The sequence below is a fragment of the Pezoporus occidentalis genome, unplaced genomic scaffold (genome assembly GCF_034315485.1).
Source record: "Pezoporus occidentalis ecotype Australia unplaced genomic scaffold, CSIRO_AGI_Poc_V1 ctg11, whole genome shotgun sequence".
NCBI classification, from domain to species: Eukaryota; Metazoa; Chordata; class Aves; order Psittaciformes; family Psittacidae; genus Pezoporus; species Pezoporus occidentalis.
Genome location: NW_026912886.1, coordinates 7,566,664 through 7,587,758, shown reverse-complemented (window position 1 = coordinate 7,587,758; position 21,095 = coordinate 7,566,664). Strand labels below are relative to the sequence as shown.

The 21,095-nt window shown below is 41.8% G+C and overlaps 1 protein-coding gene across 1 annotated transcript; it reads left to right on the top strand.

The window, feature by feature from the left end:
• Window positions 1–1,468: 1,468 nt before the first annotated feature.
• Window positions 1,469–18,773, top strand: SLC30A4 (solute carrier family 30 member 4). Its single transcript, XM_062629147.1, has 7 exons — window positions 1,469–2,099; window positions 6,872–7,018; window positions 11,793–11,946; window positions 12,161–12,380; window positions 12,668–12,773; window positions 16,647–16,781; window positions 17,452–18,773. The coding sequence occupies exons 1-7, from the start codon at window positions 1,721–1,723 to the stop codon at window positions 17,604–17,606; spliced, it is 1,296 nt and encodes a 431-aa protein (XP_062485131.1). The 5' UTR covers window positions 1,469–1,720; the 3' UTR covers window positions 17,607–18,773.
• The last annotated feature ends 2,322 nt before the right edge of the window (window positions 18,774–21,095 follow it).

Here is a 21,095-nt window from a genome sequence, read left to right as displayed (position 1 = left end):
CAAGTTGTGATCACAGAAGCCATCTCAGTCACACATACAAATATATCTCAGACCCCTCCAATGTGCATTTTAAAATTCTGCCCCATTTCAGGGACACAGTTCATCATCTGGCCCCAAAACAATTGTGCTGGCAACCCTGCTGGGGGAATTATGAGGTGGGCAAAAAGGCCAGGAATGGCACCTTTATCCAACCTGAGAAAGAATTTGGGATTACATCCTCAGGAAAGCTGCCACCTTGTAAAGCACCAAGGGAGCTCAGACAAAATGCAATAATGCTTATTTTTGGACACCTTTATGGAGAACATCAGGAAGTTTACCACACTCGACTCCCCTCCTGCAGGGCCTGTTCCAAGAAGGGGCTCGCTCCATGTCCTGTAGCACTGCCCCGATGTGTGCCAGAGTCTGCTATCAGCTCTTGACCAGAAAGGGAGTGCCTTTCTCCAAAATCTTGCAGCTCCATAGAACCCTGGTCTTCACTTGGTAACTTCCTCCAACCAGGTCAAAACCCAGGATATGTCCTTTTCCTCAGGCAGGCATGATTTTCCAGAAGTATTTATGACTTAGGGGACTGACACAGGAACAGAATTTGGCCATAGGTACAAACCGGCACTGAGTATGTGTAGGATGGAAATTAGAAGAAAACTTCTGGTATTGAGACCAGCAAAGAGGGGGAATAAACGCATAACAGAATTAATAAAGGCAAAAATCTAATTATTCTTAAGTTAAAGCACAGTTATGAGAGGAATTATATGACAGCAGGGCCTCTGAGGTTTGTTTCTCCCTATGACACGACACTGCCATAACTGTTGGGAGTTGCTGCAAATGGCATGAAGTGCCATGCCTTTGACGGGGAGAGAAAGAAGCTACGCTACACAATGCAAACTTGTGACTCTTCAAATTTGAAGCCAGAGCACGGAACTCTGCAGTTCACCTTCCAGCGTATGTGAAAGAACTAACTGCTTGTCTGCCAACATAGTTCTTGGATTTCATGGCTTTTCCAGTTGAAAGCCTGTACCTCGCATGACATATATCCACCGCGCACAGGCGCACGTAAGGACGGAAACAGCCTCTCGGGCTAATCTCGGGTTGACCACTACAGCACCTGGCGACCCCCCCCGCCGCCTGCCGGCCACCTCCGCGCTCGGTGCAGGGCGCGGCGAGGCGGTGGCTGCGGGACTCGAACCGGCGGTCGTCCCGCGCGGGCGGCGCAGGCGCAGTGCTGGCCGGGGCCGCGGCGGTCGGCGGGCGCGCAAGGGTCGCCGTGTCCCGCCTGTTGGCCCGGCCTCTCCGCGGGAATAGCACGGGGGCAGCGCCGGTCGCGGGAGCGCGCAGGGGTTCGGGTGCGGTCTCCCCCGCAGCGGTGCCCGGAGCGCGACGCTGATGGGTGTGACGCGCGCGGCTGTGGCGCTCCCCCTGCGCCGGCGGGGAGGCGGCCCTGCGCCCTGACCGGGGCTGCGCCGGCTCCGCGCGGCGGGGACACGGGCTCCGCGGGCGGCTCGGCGCTCCGGGGGTGGCAGCGCCAGCGGTGCCCGGCGCGGAGGCGGTGGGGTGGATCGGTAGCGCCGGTGCGCGCTGCGCAGGGTACAGCACAGCGATGTAGGGGACATGCCCTGACGGGACGGCGAACGGACGGGTGCCGCCTACGAGGGGGAGCAGCGCCAGCGGAGCCTCCCGCGGGAGATTTCGGCAGCAGCCGGCGAGGCCCCCGGGCTCCGCCGCGATGGCTGGGCCCGGGCTCTGGAGGAGCATCAAGTCCCTGCTGCGGAGGAGCGAGGACCCCTTGTTCCTGAACGACTCCAGTGCCTTTGACTTCTCGGACGAGGCGGGGGACGAGGACTTCCCTCGGTTTAACAAGCTGCGGGTGGTGGTGTCGGACGATGCCTCTGAGGCGGCACCGGAGACGCCGGTGGCCGGGGCGCCCCTGGGCCTGCCCTCCGACGACGAGTCCCTGCTGGAGCGGGCCGGAGCCCGCACCGGCCGGCCAGCCCCCTGCGGCGGCTGCAGCAGCCGGCGAGAGCGCTCCAGGCAGAGGACGGTGAAGAAGCGGTTGACGCTCGCTGCCCTCCTCTACCTCCTCTTTATGACCGGGGAGCTCGTAGGTGAGTCGGGGGCTCTGTCGGCCGGATGGACCACGCAGCCTGTCAGGCTTTCACAGCCCTGGCTTTCGGTAGTTATTAAGAGAAACGGTCTGTCATGTAGAGAGATCAAAGATTAGTTGCAAGTTCAGAGAGTGAGGAGGAACAAAGTCCACCTGTATTTTCCATGCAAGAAAAGAAAGAGGAATTTGCAGCTTCTCTCACCTGAATATCATCAGTCCCCCAGACGGCATAAATGGGATTTTTTTTTTTGCATGTATAATGGCTTTTTAGTTCTTTGTGTAAGTTTTTCTTGTAAATTTGTAAGGTGTTACTAGCAAGGGAGAAGCAGCATTTTATCATAGACATTAAAAAAAAGATGAACAATTTCATCCTCAGTATTAACTACTGACATAAAATCTCGCTGTGTTTGCAGCAAGACGGAAATAAGTGTGACATTTACCATAATATCAAAACTAATGCTGGGGGACGGTTAACCCTCATTCACCAACAATGTTTCTTATAACCAAAAAGCCAAACCCAGAGCTATCAGAGTGGATGCCATAAGAATCCACCCGCCTGACAACTGCCTGGTGTCCTGCCGCACTCGAGACCAGTGTATTCTCCATCCAGGCGTAAATCATATACACAAAGTCAGTTAAACTAATAGGTATTTTAACACTTCCCATTACAACAGGGAAGAATACCAAGTAGTTTGATTAAATTATTTGTGGGGTTTGTTGGTTAGTATTTGGCAGAAGCATGGTGGGTTTTTACCTGGAAATCTGTTCCTGTATAGGTATCTGGTGGCTTGTTGGTCAGAAGAATTAATCTGGTGATCAAATGCAGCTTTTATTGCTCCCTGATAAAGTCACACTATCGTTTGCTATGCAGGTAAAAGAGAATCTGTGCACTCGACAGCAGCTTGTACAGGACTGTGCAGGACTGTGCTTCATTTCATAGGCTACAGCAGCACAGGCTTGAAATAAATTTGAGGGTGCCCTGGATGCACAGATGAGCTAGGAGATGTTACTCCTTTTCCATTAGCTAATCATTTTTACAAAGGCTAGTATTTATCTTTCAATCTCCATTCACTTATCAATATCAGCATCCTGTTACCATCTGTCTTTTGGGTATGTCCATACCCTTCAGTGCACATGTCTGCTCAGTACTGTGCAGCCTCCTGAAGAATGCTTAAATTTTCTCATCCCCAGATTTGAAGTCATGGAGAGCATTACTAAGTGCCAGGACATTGATGTGTGTGCTGAGCCAGGTCTCTGTAGCAACTATAACAATTAGTTGCCTTTAAATTGCTTTAATTTTAACATGCAAGTCTAAATCAGAGCTAATCGTATGAATTATTGACCATAATTCACTAGTGGGAAAAAAGTCAAGTCATAAAAACTTTCTGGAAATAAAGAACAGAGATGCCTCAGGTGTAGTAGCCTGGGACCTACATCCTCCTCCACACCTATGCATATTCGGTCAGTAATGTCTATAGGTCTGACATTTGCTTGTGTGAAGTGAGCTTGTGATCACAGATCACTTCTTGTACGACAGCTGTGAATTGTATCTTTAAGACAGAAACTTCTGTAAGATGACATGGAGAAAAATCATGGCTCAATGATAAATTACATAGTTTGTCCCACATACGTAGGAAAAAATCCAGTCTGTTTTTCAGAGACAGACCAGAATACTTACTATATCTGCACAAGTTTTACTGGGGGGCCAAAGAATGTGGGTTAGTGGAAAGAAGTGGGTTTGTCCTTCAAAATCTCAGTGTGTGGTTAGTCATTAATGACAGTGCCACAGTGCATCAGCTTATCATGGATAAGCTTTCCCATCCATGGATAAAGCAATTCCATTAAACCTTTTGTGGGCATATGCTGAATTGTGCTATCCATTTATACTCTTTTTTCTCTGGCTGAGATTTTGGTTCAGCATAAACTCAGGCAAATTTGATAAGGAACATAGTGTTGTACCTCAGACATTGATATCTTTTAACATAACCATGATTTCATCTGATTATATTCATAACAGAGATCTGATAAACACTGAATTTAGTTCAGCCTAAGAGCCCCTTATTGAATAATATCTCTGAGCTGCCAGCAGCTTGATGCTGAAGTCACTAGGGTGTATCTGTTGGGGACTTTGGGTCCGATTCACGCTGTTGTAGATCTCTCCATAGGTAATGCAGGGGGACATCTAGGAATAATAGGTGTTGAGAGTAAAACATAAGGTGTATGTATGTACCACCAGCCCTATTTCATGTTTTGGGCACTGAGGCACACAGTACTAAGGGCCAGACCTCTGGAATACTTTGTGTCCAACTTCCACAACCAATGAATAGAGGACTCGGGTATCTCTACTTGGGTGGATCTTGACCTGAATGACTTGTCATAGGGCAAATAATCAGCAGCAGAACAAGTAATTAAAGATGGAGCCCTTGAGTCCTGGGTCAGTGCCCTCACCACCTGTTTTAACTGTTTCATTCCGGCCCTGTATTGTGTTCTGTCTGCTTGGTTTCAACTTTTGGAACTTTTTCATTGATCTGAAGCTCAGGTATTTGGGAAACTTTGTTTAATCCCGTAGGACATTTTAATTGACTTCTTTTCGTGATCTTTGACAGTTTTCTCTTCTTAGCTTCTGAAAAAAAGGCAGAAGACCCTATCAGGTGATTCAGTTATTCAGTAAAAATCTTCCTGCTGTCTGTTACTAAGGTCAGGATGAAGGAAATCTTGTTTCAACAGCTTCCTTGTGAAATCGTGATTGTTTTCCAGAGTACAGCCAAGCTCATTACCCCAGGCCACCTCAGTGCGTGTTGTTTAATTTGACGAACAGTCATTGCAAGTCAGATAACAACTTACGCTTCGTGGGAATCATTTTGCATCATAAAATGAAAAACATATTGCAAGTCCTAGTTAGATTTTCTGGCAGGGTTTTGATGTTTTCAGCTATGTGTAGAGATTTTTAATTGATTGTTCATGAGGAGGACTGCTGTCCTTCACAGGTCACTGAAGGCAGTGCTGAGCCATCAAGCTGTCTATTTGTACAGGTTGTAGATGTCTCTTTTTCCCAAGTTGCCGATGGTGTTTAACAACCCTCAGGACTCAGTACCTTTAACCAAGAAATGAACCAATACATTTGGAAAGAGAGAACCTTTGATTTCAGAATTTCATAAATTTCAGTTATGTTTTCTTAGTCCACATGCTGCATTACGATTGCTTCAGTATCCAAATTCCTTCCTTATCATTTTATTTCTGAAGTCTGTCAAAGTGCAAGGCTAGCTGAAATGAAACTGACTCATCTCAGACAGAAGTGATTCTCAAAATTAATACATGGGAATTAACATACACACTCTAAATGATCACATATGTAAGCTGATTTGAATGCTTTAGATACAAATTCTTGTTTCCTCTGTGTTGACTGTAGAAGAGGCCGAGTTGCATATTTCTAAGTAATTATTTAAAATTACACGAGAACAGAAATTAATTCAGAATGGGAGGGCATAACCCAAAAAGTTGATGAACTGCTAAATCTTAAAAACTTTTGAGCTGTGATGGCCTTTGAAAAATTTCAGCCTTAGGTGAATTTGACTTAGAAACAGGAACAACTGAAGAAGGGGGGGATGGAGGAAGGGAACTAGTTGAACTATGTATTTGGTAGTTACCTACAGTACAAGCAATACTACAGCATCAGCCATGCTGCCTGTGTTTGGCTGGAGAGGGTATCTCAGGCTGCAGGTGTGTGCATACTCACACAGCCATACACACACAGGTTTTATGACTCGTCTTGAAAGCAGTCAGCCAGTTATGAATGTCCCTTTGCTATTTCCTCATGGTCAGCCTCCTCACTAAGACAGTTTTAATTGTAGATGAAGATACTTTTACTCGAAATGTTAGTTGGAGCCTCAAGCCTGCCAAATGGCATGCCAGCTGCATGCTTTGCTCAGGAGAATTTACAGGCTGAATGTCAATCTCAAGGTAAAAAGAGAAAGTAAATCATAACTTAGCTGACACTAAAGATGAGATCTTTTCTGAGAAAATGGGCTTAACTTCATGCATATGGAAGACAAGGAAGCCTGTCCTTGATTCCCCTTTGGATAAGGGGTGCTTAAGAGAGTCACATTGTTTAAATCTCTTGCCCATACAACAGCATTAGCAGCTGAATTGGAACAAAGATACTAACCTTTGATCTGAGGTTATTTGTCTCAATACAGCTCATAATTACGAGAAAAATTATGGTAATAAATAACAAAGAAAAATGCTGTTCAAGTGAAAGTCACTGCCTTCAGTATGTATTGGCAGAACATAGCCCTGCCAGGACAGGGAATAATGAAGGTTACAAGATAATGTAATAATAAGGGGGCAGGGTGAATCTACTTGCCACTGAGTCACTGGATTTCTGTCCCTGTTCCATAATGTCAAAATATTTAACAGAAAGGATCAACTATTAAACACATGCACATTAACACACAGAGACAAGAAACAAAACTGCTTTGGTCCTGATCTAGCAAATGTTACGATGCAAGTAGTCTGTGAGAATGACAGGAGGGAATCCGTTCTATGTTACTCTTAACAGAAAGCACACTTCACTGCGCTTGTAACTATGGTAGCTTTAAATTATAGGATGGCATTTTGATTGCAATGGCAAAATACCCCATTTAGTGATTACAACAAGAGCTCTCATGCACTTAATGTACTGTTCTGAAAATAAGTAACTGTAAGCTGTGCCAAAAGGATATTATCTACACTCATTAATGTTGTATGTCCTGACTTTTCCAACTTTCTTTTCAGGTGGATATGTTGCTAACAGTCTAGCAATTATGACAGATGCACTTCATATGTTAACTGATCTTAGCGGTATTATTTTGACCCTGCTTGCTCTCTGGCTGTCTGCAAAATCTCCCACAAAGAGGTTCACTTTTGGATTTCATCGCTTAGGTATGTAGGTATCAGCATTTTAAGCAACTGTAAAGATAATCTAATTCTAGAAGTATAAGTAACTAGAAAGAAAGCAGCAGTAAACCCAAGAGTTGCTTTATGTTTAACACCCTGACACTAATGTCCTTTCACTGGCCACTGTGGAGCCACTACATGGGTTGTATTGTGACAAGGGAATAGATAATAGAAAAAATACATTTTTAAAGTGTAAATCTCTGCCAGAAGTAAAGTTTGATGGCAGTTTCACAGGAAGCTGGATGAGCCTCTCCATCTCTGTGAAACCAGATTTAGCAGATTCAGAGTTAAGTTCTGAATGCTTGATTCATCTTCCAATCTAAAGAGGAAGGTTGGGGAACTGGACAGAGGACATCATTGTAAATATGACTTCCTACAAATGAACCATGGCTTAGAAATTTTACAAAGGGTTCAGAGGAGGGAAGCTGTCCCCAGCAAGAATAAGGGTGGATGTGTAGCTGTGTTTCATAGCCCATCCATAGTTACTGGGCTGTTGCATTATGTGCATCTTTGTGCTCAGGAATTGAAGCTGTTGAGCAAGAGGACACATTCTTTGGTCACTCACTGGTGTACCACTGTTGCTGCTTGTGGGACACGCCGGGGAGCTTGTTGGTTTAGGAGCTGTACATGTCATTTGTTGTTCACAACAGATAATTGCCAGTGCCCAGGATTTATGAACTCCCATTCTTCAGTAGAATTATGACACTGGAAGAAGGTCCTATTCAATATGAAAAATGACATCTTAATCCAGAACTAAAAAGTTATGTGGAGCATATTATTAGAGGGCTCTGCTCTGCCAGAAGCCACATAAATCAGTATTCCTCTTGCACTCTCCAAACCACACAAAGAAGAGATCAAGATGTCCCATGGTTTGCAATACAATAAGTTACTTAACCTCTGCCCCTTTTAGGTGTGTAAACAAAGAAGTATAAACAGAATTATGTCCTAAACCTTGGAAAGGTATTTTCAGGATTCATTACTTAGCATTTGGAAATGTAATGATGATAAAGGGTGCTTTCATGTGGCTGCTAACTGGATATTAATAGTTCATAATATACAGGTGCAGGTCTTGCAGACATTTAACCAAAAGCTTCAAAGCTTTATTTTTCGTAAAATAGATAATTTCTAGTGTCACACTTTGCTACCCCTGCTCTATACATTCTACAGGATATTTTTCAAGGAATTTCAAAGTCTTGTGCAGTCATCATTTGCAATTCATATTTTGGCTGCTAGAACAGCAGCAGAATTCAACAACTCCATCGCTCCTAGTCATTTGTCATCAGTTAGTCACTAGTGCATGAATGCATAACTCTATACACTAGCAAAGATCTTTGGGGCTTTAGCAAGAAAGCATTAACACTGCTGGCATTTCCCATTGCAACCTTTTCTGTCACTAAGTTTTAATTTTGCGACAGGAGATGCCTTAACACTGAAACCTGACCTTGAACGTACCCCCTGGCAGTTGTTCATACTCTTCAGAATGATGTTTGCTAGCATTCATGCATACTTTAACCCTGTTTAGAGATCATGAGTAGTTTATATATCTTTGTGACTTCTCTAAAGCCAAATAGTACATACATTGAACATGCCATGGCCTAGCTTAAAAACAGGAGTTAATCTTCAGAAAAATAAACTTACTTAACCATTAAAATTTTACTCAGTTCTGTAAATTTTCACTGAGTTTTAAAACAGTTTGAGGGCTCCACTGCACTTGGCAAACAAAAATTCGTGAGGATTCCTGCCACCTCACCTTTTGGTTTTTTTTTTCCTTCTCCCCGCTCCATGCCAAGAGGAATCCTGGCCAGACTAACCCAGTGTGGCCCATGGGCCATATGTGGCCCATAGAATTAGTCTGTATTGCCCAACATCCCATCATCCAAGGGAGCAGCTTCTCAGTTCTGCAGCAGTTACTCCCCTTTTTCTGCTGCCCAGTGCCAGGAGGTGGTCAAACACTAGAACAGGTTGTTGAGTCTCCACAGTTGGAAATACTCAAAACCCAACTGAACACAACCCTGAGCAACCTGCTGCAGCTGACCCTGCTTTGAGCAGGACTGTAGAGTTTCCAGGGGTTCCCTTCTACCTCAGCCATTCTGTGTAAATAGTAACAGTGCAGCCCTCTGTGAAGGAGTCTGCAAGTGGGGAGAGGAGTTTCTATGTCTGCAGTAAGGAAGAGGAAGTGAATAAAGGCCCTGCAAGAGACCCCCAAACCTTGACCTAGGTTCTGCAAGTACAGAATAATGAGATGGTTCAAAATTACTATACACAGGTTTCTTTTTGCAGTCACATCTGTGAAATCAATTTGCCTCATTTCAGGCATGGAGTCTGAATGCCATGGCCTGAGGGCGCAGTTTCACACATCAGCAAATGCTGGCAATGGAAGAAAGCTGTAACAGATCTTTCCAAATACTCTATATGCAAGAAGCTTGTCAACAAATAATACAGGCTCAACAATAGCTTGGATTTCATGAAAGATGTTAAAACATGACAGAATGTTAAAAAAAGGGTAGAGATCGAGCATCTGTCACAATGAAAATATGGCACATTTGTTTGAAGATAGGAATGTGTGTAAGAACTCTGTCATTGCTGACCTGCTGTGCATTCATTTTTAAGATAATCCATACATACAGTAAGCATGAAAACATACTAATGAGCAATGTTTCTGGTGCTCATTATGACTTTTGTTTGCAGAACGATGAATTTTTGAACTTGTTCCCATAAACATTGCATTGTAAAGACAACAGGCATATTAAGGTGTCTCATCAAATTCCAGATGGGAATTCACACTAGTTCTCATTTATTTGAATTCTCCTTGAGTACATAATATGTATACTCCATCTTCAGTTTTATTCCATTTTCAGTGGTGAAAAGGAAGCTGACAGATTCAGAAATGGGTTAGAAAAGTGAAGACAAAATAATGGAAATTGCAGTCATGTCTAAAAAGGATTATATTCTCAAAGCCCAAATAGTTCTGTTTCACCACAAAGTGGAGATACGTCCTTCTCAGTGAGGCACTGAGCAGATTTAAGCATAGATATGGACCTGGCATTTTTCCATTGCTGCAAACACAATGTTAGTAATGACAGAATCAGTCAGTCCACTGAGACAGTATACAGTTAATTTCAGAAGAAGTGAAAGATGTCTGCACAAATCTACAATGCTGACATTACAGTGGGCCTGTGAAAGAAACTGCAAGGGAAACACTGGTTTCCATTTCAGAAAACATGGTTTTCAATTGTAAAACCACAACGTGTAATTTTTCTGGTAAATGCTAATGTGCTTCACAATTTTTTTTAAAAGCATTCTGGAAAACCTGTTAAGGAATGTACTGAGGTTTCTTCAGGCTGTTGCCCTGAATAATCTGCCTGCTTTGTACAGAACACTGCCACTTGCACAGATATTTCCAGGATTTTCATGTTGCTCTGAAATCATCTTGAGATTGTGACAGTTGCCATCCAGAGCCTTGTTACTGCCTGGTAATGCTGGTACTGGTCCAGGCACTGACACACTGCTGAACAGCTGAACGTGTGGGTGAGAGTTTCTTCTCCCATAACAATGTTAAAAATTCCATATGTGGATCAAGTGATTTGGGCGATATTAAAATGCTTATATAGCAGCATGTTTTTTACTGTAATATTCAATAAATACAGTTAAGGCAGTTCTGTGTTACAAATGACACCTTCAGCAGTAACCAAAGTTGTACTACACACTGACGGATCAAAAGCAGAGGCAGAAGTGAGGAACTTCACAGATCAGTATTCTCAGAACTGTGGTAAAGCCACAAGTAGAATTTTGCCCTTACTGGAGAATAAATCAGGGCAACTTGTGTGAACAAGGGGGAAGAACAACTATTAAAATTCCAAGTAAATTAATTCCAACTCTGATCTTTGAATTCACACAGGAAAGCTGAGATCCTGGTGATCCATCTGGCAAATGACAGTAATGAGCGCTATGCATAATGATTACACATTACTCAGACATGCCTATGAATTCACATGCAATACAGTGGAGCTGGCATTAAGGTTTTCCCGTTTTTTTTGTAAAATCCTATATTAACTTGCTTATAACCAAGAGTCTTAACTGGGCCAATGTTTTCTCTGTCAGGCATTTTGCCTTTTTTATTTGTCTGTTTCTCTTTTAAGTTTCAGCTACAATAGGGCAATCATTTTCAGAATATGAAGCTAGAAGTTAAAAGTATGTTCAATATTAAAAGGAATCTAGTGACCCATTTGGAAATATCTATATTCTGTATGGTAGGACCTTAAAACTGTAGTGTGAACTCATTGTCCTCAGGTTTATGTACACTCTTAGCAGCCCACTTCCGTGACTCAGGTAGTGAGGCAGACAGCACTAAGGTCCTGACCCATAAAATATTCAGGCCTATTCACCTCCCATCAGAACAGCAGGAGCCTTGTGGAGAACTGTAACCACTTCCCACAGATGTAAACGGCAGCGGAAGGCGCAGGACAATGAAAGAATAGGAGGTTTTTTCCCTAATTTTCTCTTTACTTAGGTATATGTGCCCTTTTGCAAATCCCTGCTGATTGGATATAATTCCTACGTCAAAATCTTGGTCATAACACTCTTGTAAAATATGAGTATTTGGTAAATGTAAGATAATGTTAAAACCACATATTACAGCTATACAGAAACACATTAAGCAGTCCTTCATAGCTGAAATCTGCACTAGATAATGTGTATGTAAAGGTATGTCAAGAAGGTTAGACTCACTTTTGTAATGTTGTTTCCTTTCTGTTTGCAGAAGTATTGTCTGCCATCATTAGTGTACTGCTGGTCTATATCCTTATGGCATTCCTCTTGTATGAAGCTGTTCAAAGAACTATCCATATGGACTATGAAATAAATGGTGATATCATGCTGATTACAGCAGCCGTCGGTGTTGCAGTTAACTTAATGTAAGATCTCCCTTTCTTTTCATTAACACTCATAAATGTATTTCTGAATAAGCTGCTAATTCATTCATGGCCTGTATCTTTCTCCTGGAATGTAATTTTGCTGGACATCTTCATAAGACAAGAAATGATACTAAGTATTATTTTTTCAATTCTTTAGTTTAAAAGGGAAAAAAAAAACCAACCCTAAAGCCTGTTTTTCTTCTTTCCCTTTCAGAATGGGTTTTTTGCTGAATCAGTCTGGCCACCTTCACTCCCACTCCCACTCCCATTCCCACCCTCACTCTCATGTACCTCAGTCGAACTCTCCTAACACAGCCCATAGCAGCAGCCACGGGCACAGCAGCCTTGCCGTCAGAGCAGCGTTTGTACATGCCCTTGGGGACCTGGTACAAAGTATTGGTGTGCTCGTGGCTGCATACATCATACGCTTTAAGGTAAGGAATGGCCAGCCTTTGAGGCAGGAGGAATTGGTTTAATTTCAATTTTGGTGATTAAAAAAGGACTTGGTTTTATAAGTTATTAAACAAATATATTGTGATATTCTGTTTTAAGCTTCATACATTCATACAAAATGACTGTATTATGTATTTTGTAACTCTTCAAACAAAAAAAAAAAATTCATGAAAGTTGGAGCTAGAAGTAACTATTTTCTGAGTCATGCTTTTTAAGTAAGTGAGCTTATTTTCATACATGCTTTAACACTTTGGAACTTCCCTTGCAGCCAGAATACAAGATTGCTGATCCTATATGTACATATGTATTCTCCATACTGGTGGTTTTGACAACAGTTCGAATTCTGTGTGACACAGGAGTTATTATTCTGGAAGGTAAGATCTGTGCACAGTCTGCAGTACTTTACATGTCAAATACCAGTGAGCACTGGCACTTTTTTTGACATCATAATTACCATCTCTAGCAACATGGATTGAGTCTGGAAACCTGTTTATCCTCTTGCTTCTTTAGTCTGTTGGTTCTTGATGGCTCATTTAAATCACAGAAGTCTTAAGGTGCCTTTGACCTCTGTCAGAATCACACAAGTCATAGGTCTTCACCATTTGGAGATGGTGAAGTGAAATGTATGGAACTTTCTGGTGTGTCTGAGTGCTGTCAGCTAACTAAGTGAACATTTGCCCTGTCTCACTTCTACACTTGCCCTTTAATCACTTGTAAAGTTAAAGTGAATATGAAAGTGTGTAAAAGGGGAAAGCAAGAATAAGACGAATGGCTGGACAGGTTGTTCATGTCTCTCTTGTCTTCCCCTTTTCACAGGTACTGTTGTATTACTTGCATGCTTCTACTGTTAACCATAGGTGAAGCTACATGTAAAAGAGCGGTGTAAATAGGAATAAGGAAAAAAGGAAAGAAAAGCTGAACACAAACTAAAGCATGTTACCTCATGTGGCGCCTTAGAAGGCAAGATGCCAGCATTATTTGCATTATCACAGCTAACATGCCAACTACTACTGCTTGATACAGTACTTTTACCTTAAGAAAGTGAAGGTGTTAGGGGTGGGATAAAAATCCTCAGTTTCAGTTGCACCTTCCTAGCTGTCTCATGTGAGCTATTATTGACTTTACGTTTATTATGTTAGGCTTAACCAGGAACCTCAAAATCTTCAACGTCAAGTGCTTTTGCTGTCATTTAGAAGGAAAAAAAAACCCAACCCCAACATAACAATCTAACAAAATGGAATTTCACTGAGAAGGCAAAAGTGGTGACATTTGCTTAAGAAACCTCAGTCAGCTGCAAGGCAGCAGCTAAGATTTAGCTGAAGAAAACAGACAGGACAAAATAATGGTGCATTCCAGATATTTTGAGTTGTAGCTATTTGCATAGGTATCCCAGTTGTTATAAAATCTTCAAATTAAAGATGTTATTAAAAGTGATGGTAGGTGGGCTGTATGTGTGCTAGGGAATTTTTCCAACTCAGATCCATGATCTCCAGAGAATGAACTTGCATTTATATTGGAAACTACTACTACAACATCAAGGTCCTTGCACTTGTATCAGAATTCAGTATTAGTTTTAACTTAAGTTTCATCACTATATTAAGATGCTGAATTAAAAACTTAAATGATTATCTAATAAGAGCAACGAGATTCTAGCTTTTAAAAGATATTTAAAGGTAGCATGGAAGTCTGAAGGTGCTGAAGTTTCAAAAGAGATGGTACTGGAACTAACATGATTTAAAAGACAGTGAAATAACAAGTTCAGAGAGGAGTCACTTCAGAAATTCTGAAGAAAATAGAGAAGCAAGTGGCTGAACACCTTATGGCATATATAATCAAACTCATAAAACTGAAAGATGAGCAGTAAAAAGCTATGATAAAAACAAAACTGTTTGGAAACAGAGTTTATTCAGTACTTTTGTACTAGTTTTTGAAGTGTGTTGATCATTTAAATTTTTGATTCTGCTCTTTGTACAGCTAAAGGGTGGAGTAGGGAAACTATAGAGGTGCTGAAAGTACTACATCTAGAACGTCTTGGTCAGTGCAGTCATTGGTGCACTATAAGATGAAAGTCATCTATAAGATGAAAGTCATACGTTTAACCGCTGCAGATGGATTGCTATGAGCATTTGAAAATACCAGGTACCTGAAGAGAGAAGTTTCAGGACACAGGGCCTACCTAGAATCATAGAATAATTAGGGTTGGAAAGGACCTTAAGATTATCTAGTTCCAACCCCCCTGCCATGGGCAGGGACACCTCCCACTAAACCATGCCACCCAAGGCTCTGTCCAGCCTGGCCTTGAACACCGCCAGGGATGGAGCATTCACAACTTCCCTGGGCAACTGTCCTGGGTTCAGAGTTACCCAGAAGGACATGGGCTTCCAGGTGGGACTCGTTTCTTGGCTGGTGGTATCATATTCTCTTCCCTTGTTATTTTCCCTTATCACTGTTGTAGTTGGTAGTAGCAGTGGTGATTTGTGTTGTACATTGGTTGCTGGACTGTTCTTGTCTCAACCCGTAAGAGTTGCACCCTTTCGATCCTCCTCCCCGTTCCTCCGGGAGCGGGGAAGGGGAGAGCCCCGGTGGGGGGGGGGCCTCGACTGTTGTCAGCCCGGCACCACTCACTGGGAGTGAGTGAACAAGTTGCCTGACTGGGTTTAAACCACGACAGCAACCCATTCCAGTGCCTCACCACCCTTACAGTAAAGAACTTCTTCCTTATATCCAACCTAAACTTCCCCTGTTTAAGTTTTAACCCATTACCCCTTTTCCTGTCACTACAGTCCCTAACAAAGAGTCCATCCCCAGCATCCCTATAGGCCCCCTTCAGATACTGGAAGGCTGCTATGAGGTTTCCACGCAGCCTTCTCTTCTCCAAGCTGAACAGCCCCAGCTTTCTCAGCCTGTCTTCATACGGGAGGTGCTCCAGTCCCCTGATCATCCTCGTGGCCCTTCTCTGGACTTGTTCCAAGAGTTCCATGTCCTTTTTATGTTGAGGACACCAGAACTGCACACAATACTCCAGGTGAGGTCTCACAAGAGCAGAGTAGAGGGGCAGGATCACCTCCTTTGACCTGCTGGTCACGCTCCTTTTGATGCAGCCCAGGATATGGTTGGCTTTCTGGGCTGCAAGCGCACACTGAAGCCGGCTCATGTTCATTTTCTCATCCACCAACACCCCTGAGTCCTTCTCCTCAGGGCTGCTCTGAATCTCTTCTCTGCCCAACCTGTACCTGTGCCTGGGATTGCTCCGACCCAGGTGTAGGACCTTGCACTTGGCATGGTTAAACTTCATGAGGTTGGCATCAGCCCACCTCACAAGCGTGTCGAGGTCCCTCTGGATGGTATTCCTTCCCTCCAGGGTATCAACCGAACCGCACAGCTTGGTGTCATCGGCAAACTTGCTGAGGGCGCACTCAATCCCACTGTCCATCAGCAACGAAGATGTTGAACAAGACCGGTCCCAACACCGATCCCTGTGGGACACCACTCGTTACTGGTCTCCAGCCGGACATTGAGCCATTGACCACAACTCTTTGTGTGCGGCCATCCAGCCAGTTCTTTATCCACCGAGTGGTCCATCCATCAAATTGATGTCTCTCCAATTTAGAGACAAGGATGTCGTGTGGGACAGTGTCGAACACTTTACACAAGTCCAGGTAGATGACATCAACTGCTCTACCCCTGTCCATCAGTTCTGTAGCCCCATCATAGAAGGCCACCAAATTGGTCAGGCAGGATTTCCCCTTAGTGAAGCCGTGCTGGCTGTCACCAAGCACCTTGTTGTTTTTCATGTGCCTTAGCATGCCTTCCAGGAGAATCTCCTCCAAGATTTTGCCAGGCACAGAGGCGAGACTGACTGCTCTGTAATTCCCTGGGTCATCCATTTTCCCCTTCTTGAAAATGGGGGTTACCTAGCATGTTGGTTTTTTAGATTCTGAGCTGAGAGTCTGGTCTAACCAGTTACGAGGGGTTAGAAGCTGCAGTAACGTCTACATTGCACCAAAGGATCTAATGCTGGCTATTGCTAGAGATTCTGCACAGGACAAATTATGTTGAAGAAAACACTGTAGTTAATGTACAATTTCTGTATCCATATTTGACTTTATATGCCAATTTGCATATTCTTCTCTATTGAGAACCTGGAAGTTACTGATCACAATTTATGAACTCTTTTGAGATCTGTCATGACATTTTAAAGGCCACTGAGAGTCTGAATTAATTCTGTCTTATGTTTGGTATCATAGGGGTTCCAAGGCATTTAAATGTGGATCGCATTAAGGAAGATTTGATGAAAATTGAAGATGTTTATTCTATAGAAGACTTAAATGTTTGGTCTCTTACTGCAGGAAAAACAACTGCCATAGTCCACTTGCAACTAGGTAAGCTGCTGTGTAGCATAATTCCGAACACAATGATTCTAAGTGAAATGTAAGTGTAGGAAAAAAAAAAAACCCAAACCAAAAAATCTGACACTTTCTCTTCCAATTTTTATTTAAGTTGAACCAGGAAATATCATTGCGGGGGGGATGTTTGCTACCTGTGGGTTTGTACAGTAAGTTATAAAACCCACTTGCCCAGAAAGTCAGTGTAAATGAAAACTGTGCAAAGAAATACATTCATACTGAAATATTCAATAAAGATTCCTGGGTGTATGTGTGTACATGTAAAATTTCTCTTCAGAAATTCCCTTACTTGTCCAGGGAAAGACAGGGTGAAGCTCTAATATAGAACAATCTGACAGGAAAAATAAATATGTTCTGCCAAAACGTGCTGATTTAGACACCTAACTATCATGAATATTAATTCTTAGTAAGAAAGCTCTTTTTTTTTTTTTTTTTTTTTTTGCGGGGGGTGGTACCTAACACAGTTTTATCAAGATGTGATTCTAGTTAGAGGATGTAGACCTAAATGTCAAATAATAAATAGAAAGCACATAATGACCACAGAACAGTATGGATAAGTGAATGAGAAGACATTCTAGTTGGTAACACTGGGTTGTCCAGGTTTCTTGAGGAGGGAATTCTATTAATTATTGTCTTGATTTTCCAGTTCCTGGTAGTTCATCTAAATGGGAGGAAGTTCAGTCCAAGGCTCGACAACTGCTGCTGAACACATTCGGAATGTACAAGTGCTCTGTGCAGCTTCAGAGTTACAAACAGGAAATGAGCAAAACCTGCGCAAGTTGTCAGAATTCCAGTGCCTGATTTCTATGTTTTGGGAACTGCTGCCTTATTCTTTATCTTGTAGTCAAAGACTGAGAGCAATAAATGCAAAATGAAAATGATCAAACAGAAACCATTAATATGTGGATTTATACCATGTAACATGCAGCAGGGAGAACTGGTGCTGCAAAAAGTGCAGTGGTTGCCCTACAGAACATGTATCTCACTCTCTCCCTTGTACTGGTTTATTCAAGTTATGATGATTTGGAGACAAAGCTGTTTTCAGATTGTTTACAAACTGCAACATGGCTCTGCAGATACCTCACAAATTACAGTCCCATATTGTCCTTGAATAACTATGTACCACAAAGTACCTGCACTCCAAATGGAGCATCAACTATTCAGTGTTTCAGTTCAAGTCTCTAATGCTGATCATGCCAGAATGTCATAATATGTCATGATCCCTGAAATCATTATACAGTATTTTTGCAATAGTAATTTTCATAAAGTATCTTAAGACTATAATGCATACAGTGCTAGTTGAATTGTTTTGGAAACTCTCTCTCTGGAGACACTGAAAAATACAGCATTTACTGTACCCAGACCAGAAAGTTAGCTTTAATCTGGGCATTCAGAGATCCAGACAGAAAGATCCTTGCCCAGACTTCTGGTATTTAACTAGAGACCCAGCACTGGACCCAAAGTGTTTTAAGTGATCAGTTATCTTTAATGTATTTTAGAATAGGGTTTATACATTAGAAACAGGTTATTTATTTAAAAAGTTTTGACTTGTAAGATGAGTTTGTTGTTAACGATCTTGAATGTCTAAACCAACATTTGATTGACATTAAAAGGCCAGTTGATTAGCATGCCTTCTATTATAATTAATAAATGTCCTGTAATTGATTATTTTTCCAAGATTCTTTTGAAAGAAAAGTCAAATGACAGAAACTATGCTTGACATGGAGATACTCTCAAACACAACCAACAGACATGCAAAACAGGATCTAACATCTAAACAGGAAAGCGGGAGAGAAAGTTTTAGGTATGTACTATTCCCTCAGTCACAGCTATCTCTGACCTTTTCAGCTTTGCTTTGATCACACTATGGCAGTATCCTGATAAGAATGCCACTGCAATAACAGTCCCCACTACCTGGCTTTATTCATAAAGCAAAATCCAAGCAAGTTCAGTAATGTAATGGTGTTGTTGGACAAAAATATCGTAACACCCAACAGAGGTAGAAAGGCCTTTTCTTATTTACAGAAAGATGAGGCAATTTGAAGACTATTCATCCAGACACCTCAAAATCCACAAAACTGAATTTCTCCACCTTGCCGTGGAAACCCTGTAATCCGAATGTACACCGGATAACCAAACCTGACACCACGTTATTGTACACCTTAAAACGCAGATGTGCGCCTGCTTCTGAATCATTTATGCTGAAGATGCTAAGGGCAACAAGAGTACGACCTGCAAAGTTCAGAAGATGGGAGGAACTTGGCTCAGAGATTTTTTACTTATTCTGTACTTTGGTCTTTATGCAGAACTTCCACTGACATCAAAATAGTTCTCTGTGTGGATCAGAAAGGAAGATTTTTGCCCAGTAATGGATATTGTGACATTCAACTGTGAATACTTAAGCTATTGTCTGTTCTGAAACTTGCTAGGGTTTCACATACTCGTTGGGCTGATCTATACCTGCAGTTTGGGGTCACAGTCTTGGCTTCTTGTCTCTCCTTATGCGAGGTAGGGGTCACATGATGACCTTTCATTGGTGACAACTGACAGCACAGTATAAAAAACTGACAGCACAGTATTAATTTGGACAAAGTGCATGTAACACTGGATTATGTTGGTATCTGTTCTGGCAAGAAATGGGAACGTTTGAGTACAGCATGGGAGCACATGCAGCTCAGAGGCCAAGTAGCACTGTACTTGGGAAGTTAATGCTTCAGTACAAACACAATCATTAATTAAGCCATATCACAGTTCATGAAGAATGTGCATCCCATCCTTACAAACTTACTGGAAAAAAAATACCACAGACAAACAACAGGTATTTTGCACATACTAATAAATAGGTTTTAATTAAATTGGGGTTTACAGTTGATGTACTTAGAAGTTGAAGTACAGTAGACATGTATTGTATTTGGAGTTTTTTAATAATTTACTACGTGTTTAATTATATTACAAAAGTGTTGCTTTATTGTGGGTTTTATTAAATCAATTATTAAACTTCACATTGTTGTCTTATTTATATTACTGTCTCATCATCTTTTGAAATGTCAAAATGCTCAAGGTTTACTCAGTTTGGAGATGCTATATACAGAATGAATTATGTCTCCCTCTTTAGTCAGAACAATTTATGTCTTCTTATTTCCCATGCAGTAACTGCACTTCATAAAATACAAGTTGACCAAGTATGGTGAAGAATTAGCTGTAAAGCAACTGGCAAAACGTTCCTGAAACCCTACATTCACCCTTGAGGGGTCCTTGCAATCAAGGTAGACTGAAAGGAGTTCAGAGAAAAAGCAACAGAAGATGAAATGAGAATAAAGAATAAAAATGAATCAATGCTCAGGGAGACTCTGAAGTGTACATTCCCTGCTTTAAGTTCTAACTAAACTCACATGGAAATACATATCTGTGTGGCCTGCCTCTAATCCTTTTCTTATTCTTCATGAATTATTCAGAGCACAGGTTGTCTGGCACTGCAATGTTTAATATAAGAATCCAGTAGCAGATCTGCTATTAATCAACATCAAAAGGAATATGCATGTTATCACTTATAATACTCCAACTGATGGAATAAATGAGCTCAGCAGGACTATAAAAGTAGAAATAATTAGTATACCTGCTTAAAAGGATGGAGAAATAGTCAGAAAATAGCACTGATTTGCAGGCAAACTACCAGGAATTTATGATCTAATACACAACAACAGTACCCTGGAAGTTTAAGTGCCTATAAAAAACCTAACAAGTTATTTTTACAAATATTGCAAGGTCATTTTCAGCATCAGCTTAGAAAAGGGGTCCTAGTATAAGGTCTAATGTCTTTCCAAGCAGCAATCCAGCACATCCAGATATTTTCCTGTGGCTAAGATAATTTAAACACTATTACACTATTCCTTTTACAAAATCTTCTGCTTGAAATGAAAAATCATTTACTTAACTGGATCTTTGCTAACGAAGGGACTCATAAGATTCCAGCAGGTTCCCACAACTAGTATCCCTGCTTTCCAGAGCTGTGCTGCAATACTTTTACTGACTGAACAGCTGAAATTCCATGAAAATTCTGCCACCTCTAACAGTCTACACTGGGAACAGATTCTTGCTTTCTTACTCTGTGATTGTCACCCATCCTTTTCTGAAGCACGGATACAGCTTTGATGACAACCTACTCACATGAGTCAATAAAGCATTTTTATATCAAGTAGACTTGAAAAAACCTTGCATCCCACTCTTCTATTCTGAAATGTTCTTATCCTAAGAAGAAAATTCACAGAAACCTATTTTGTTCTGAATGTT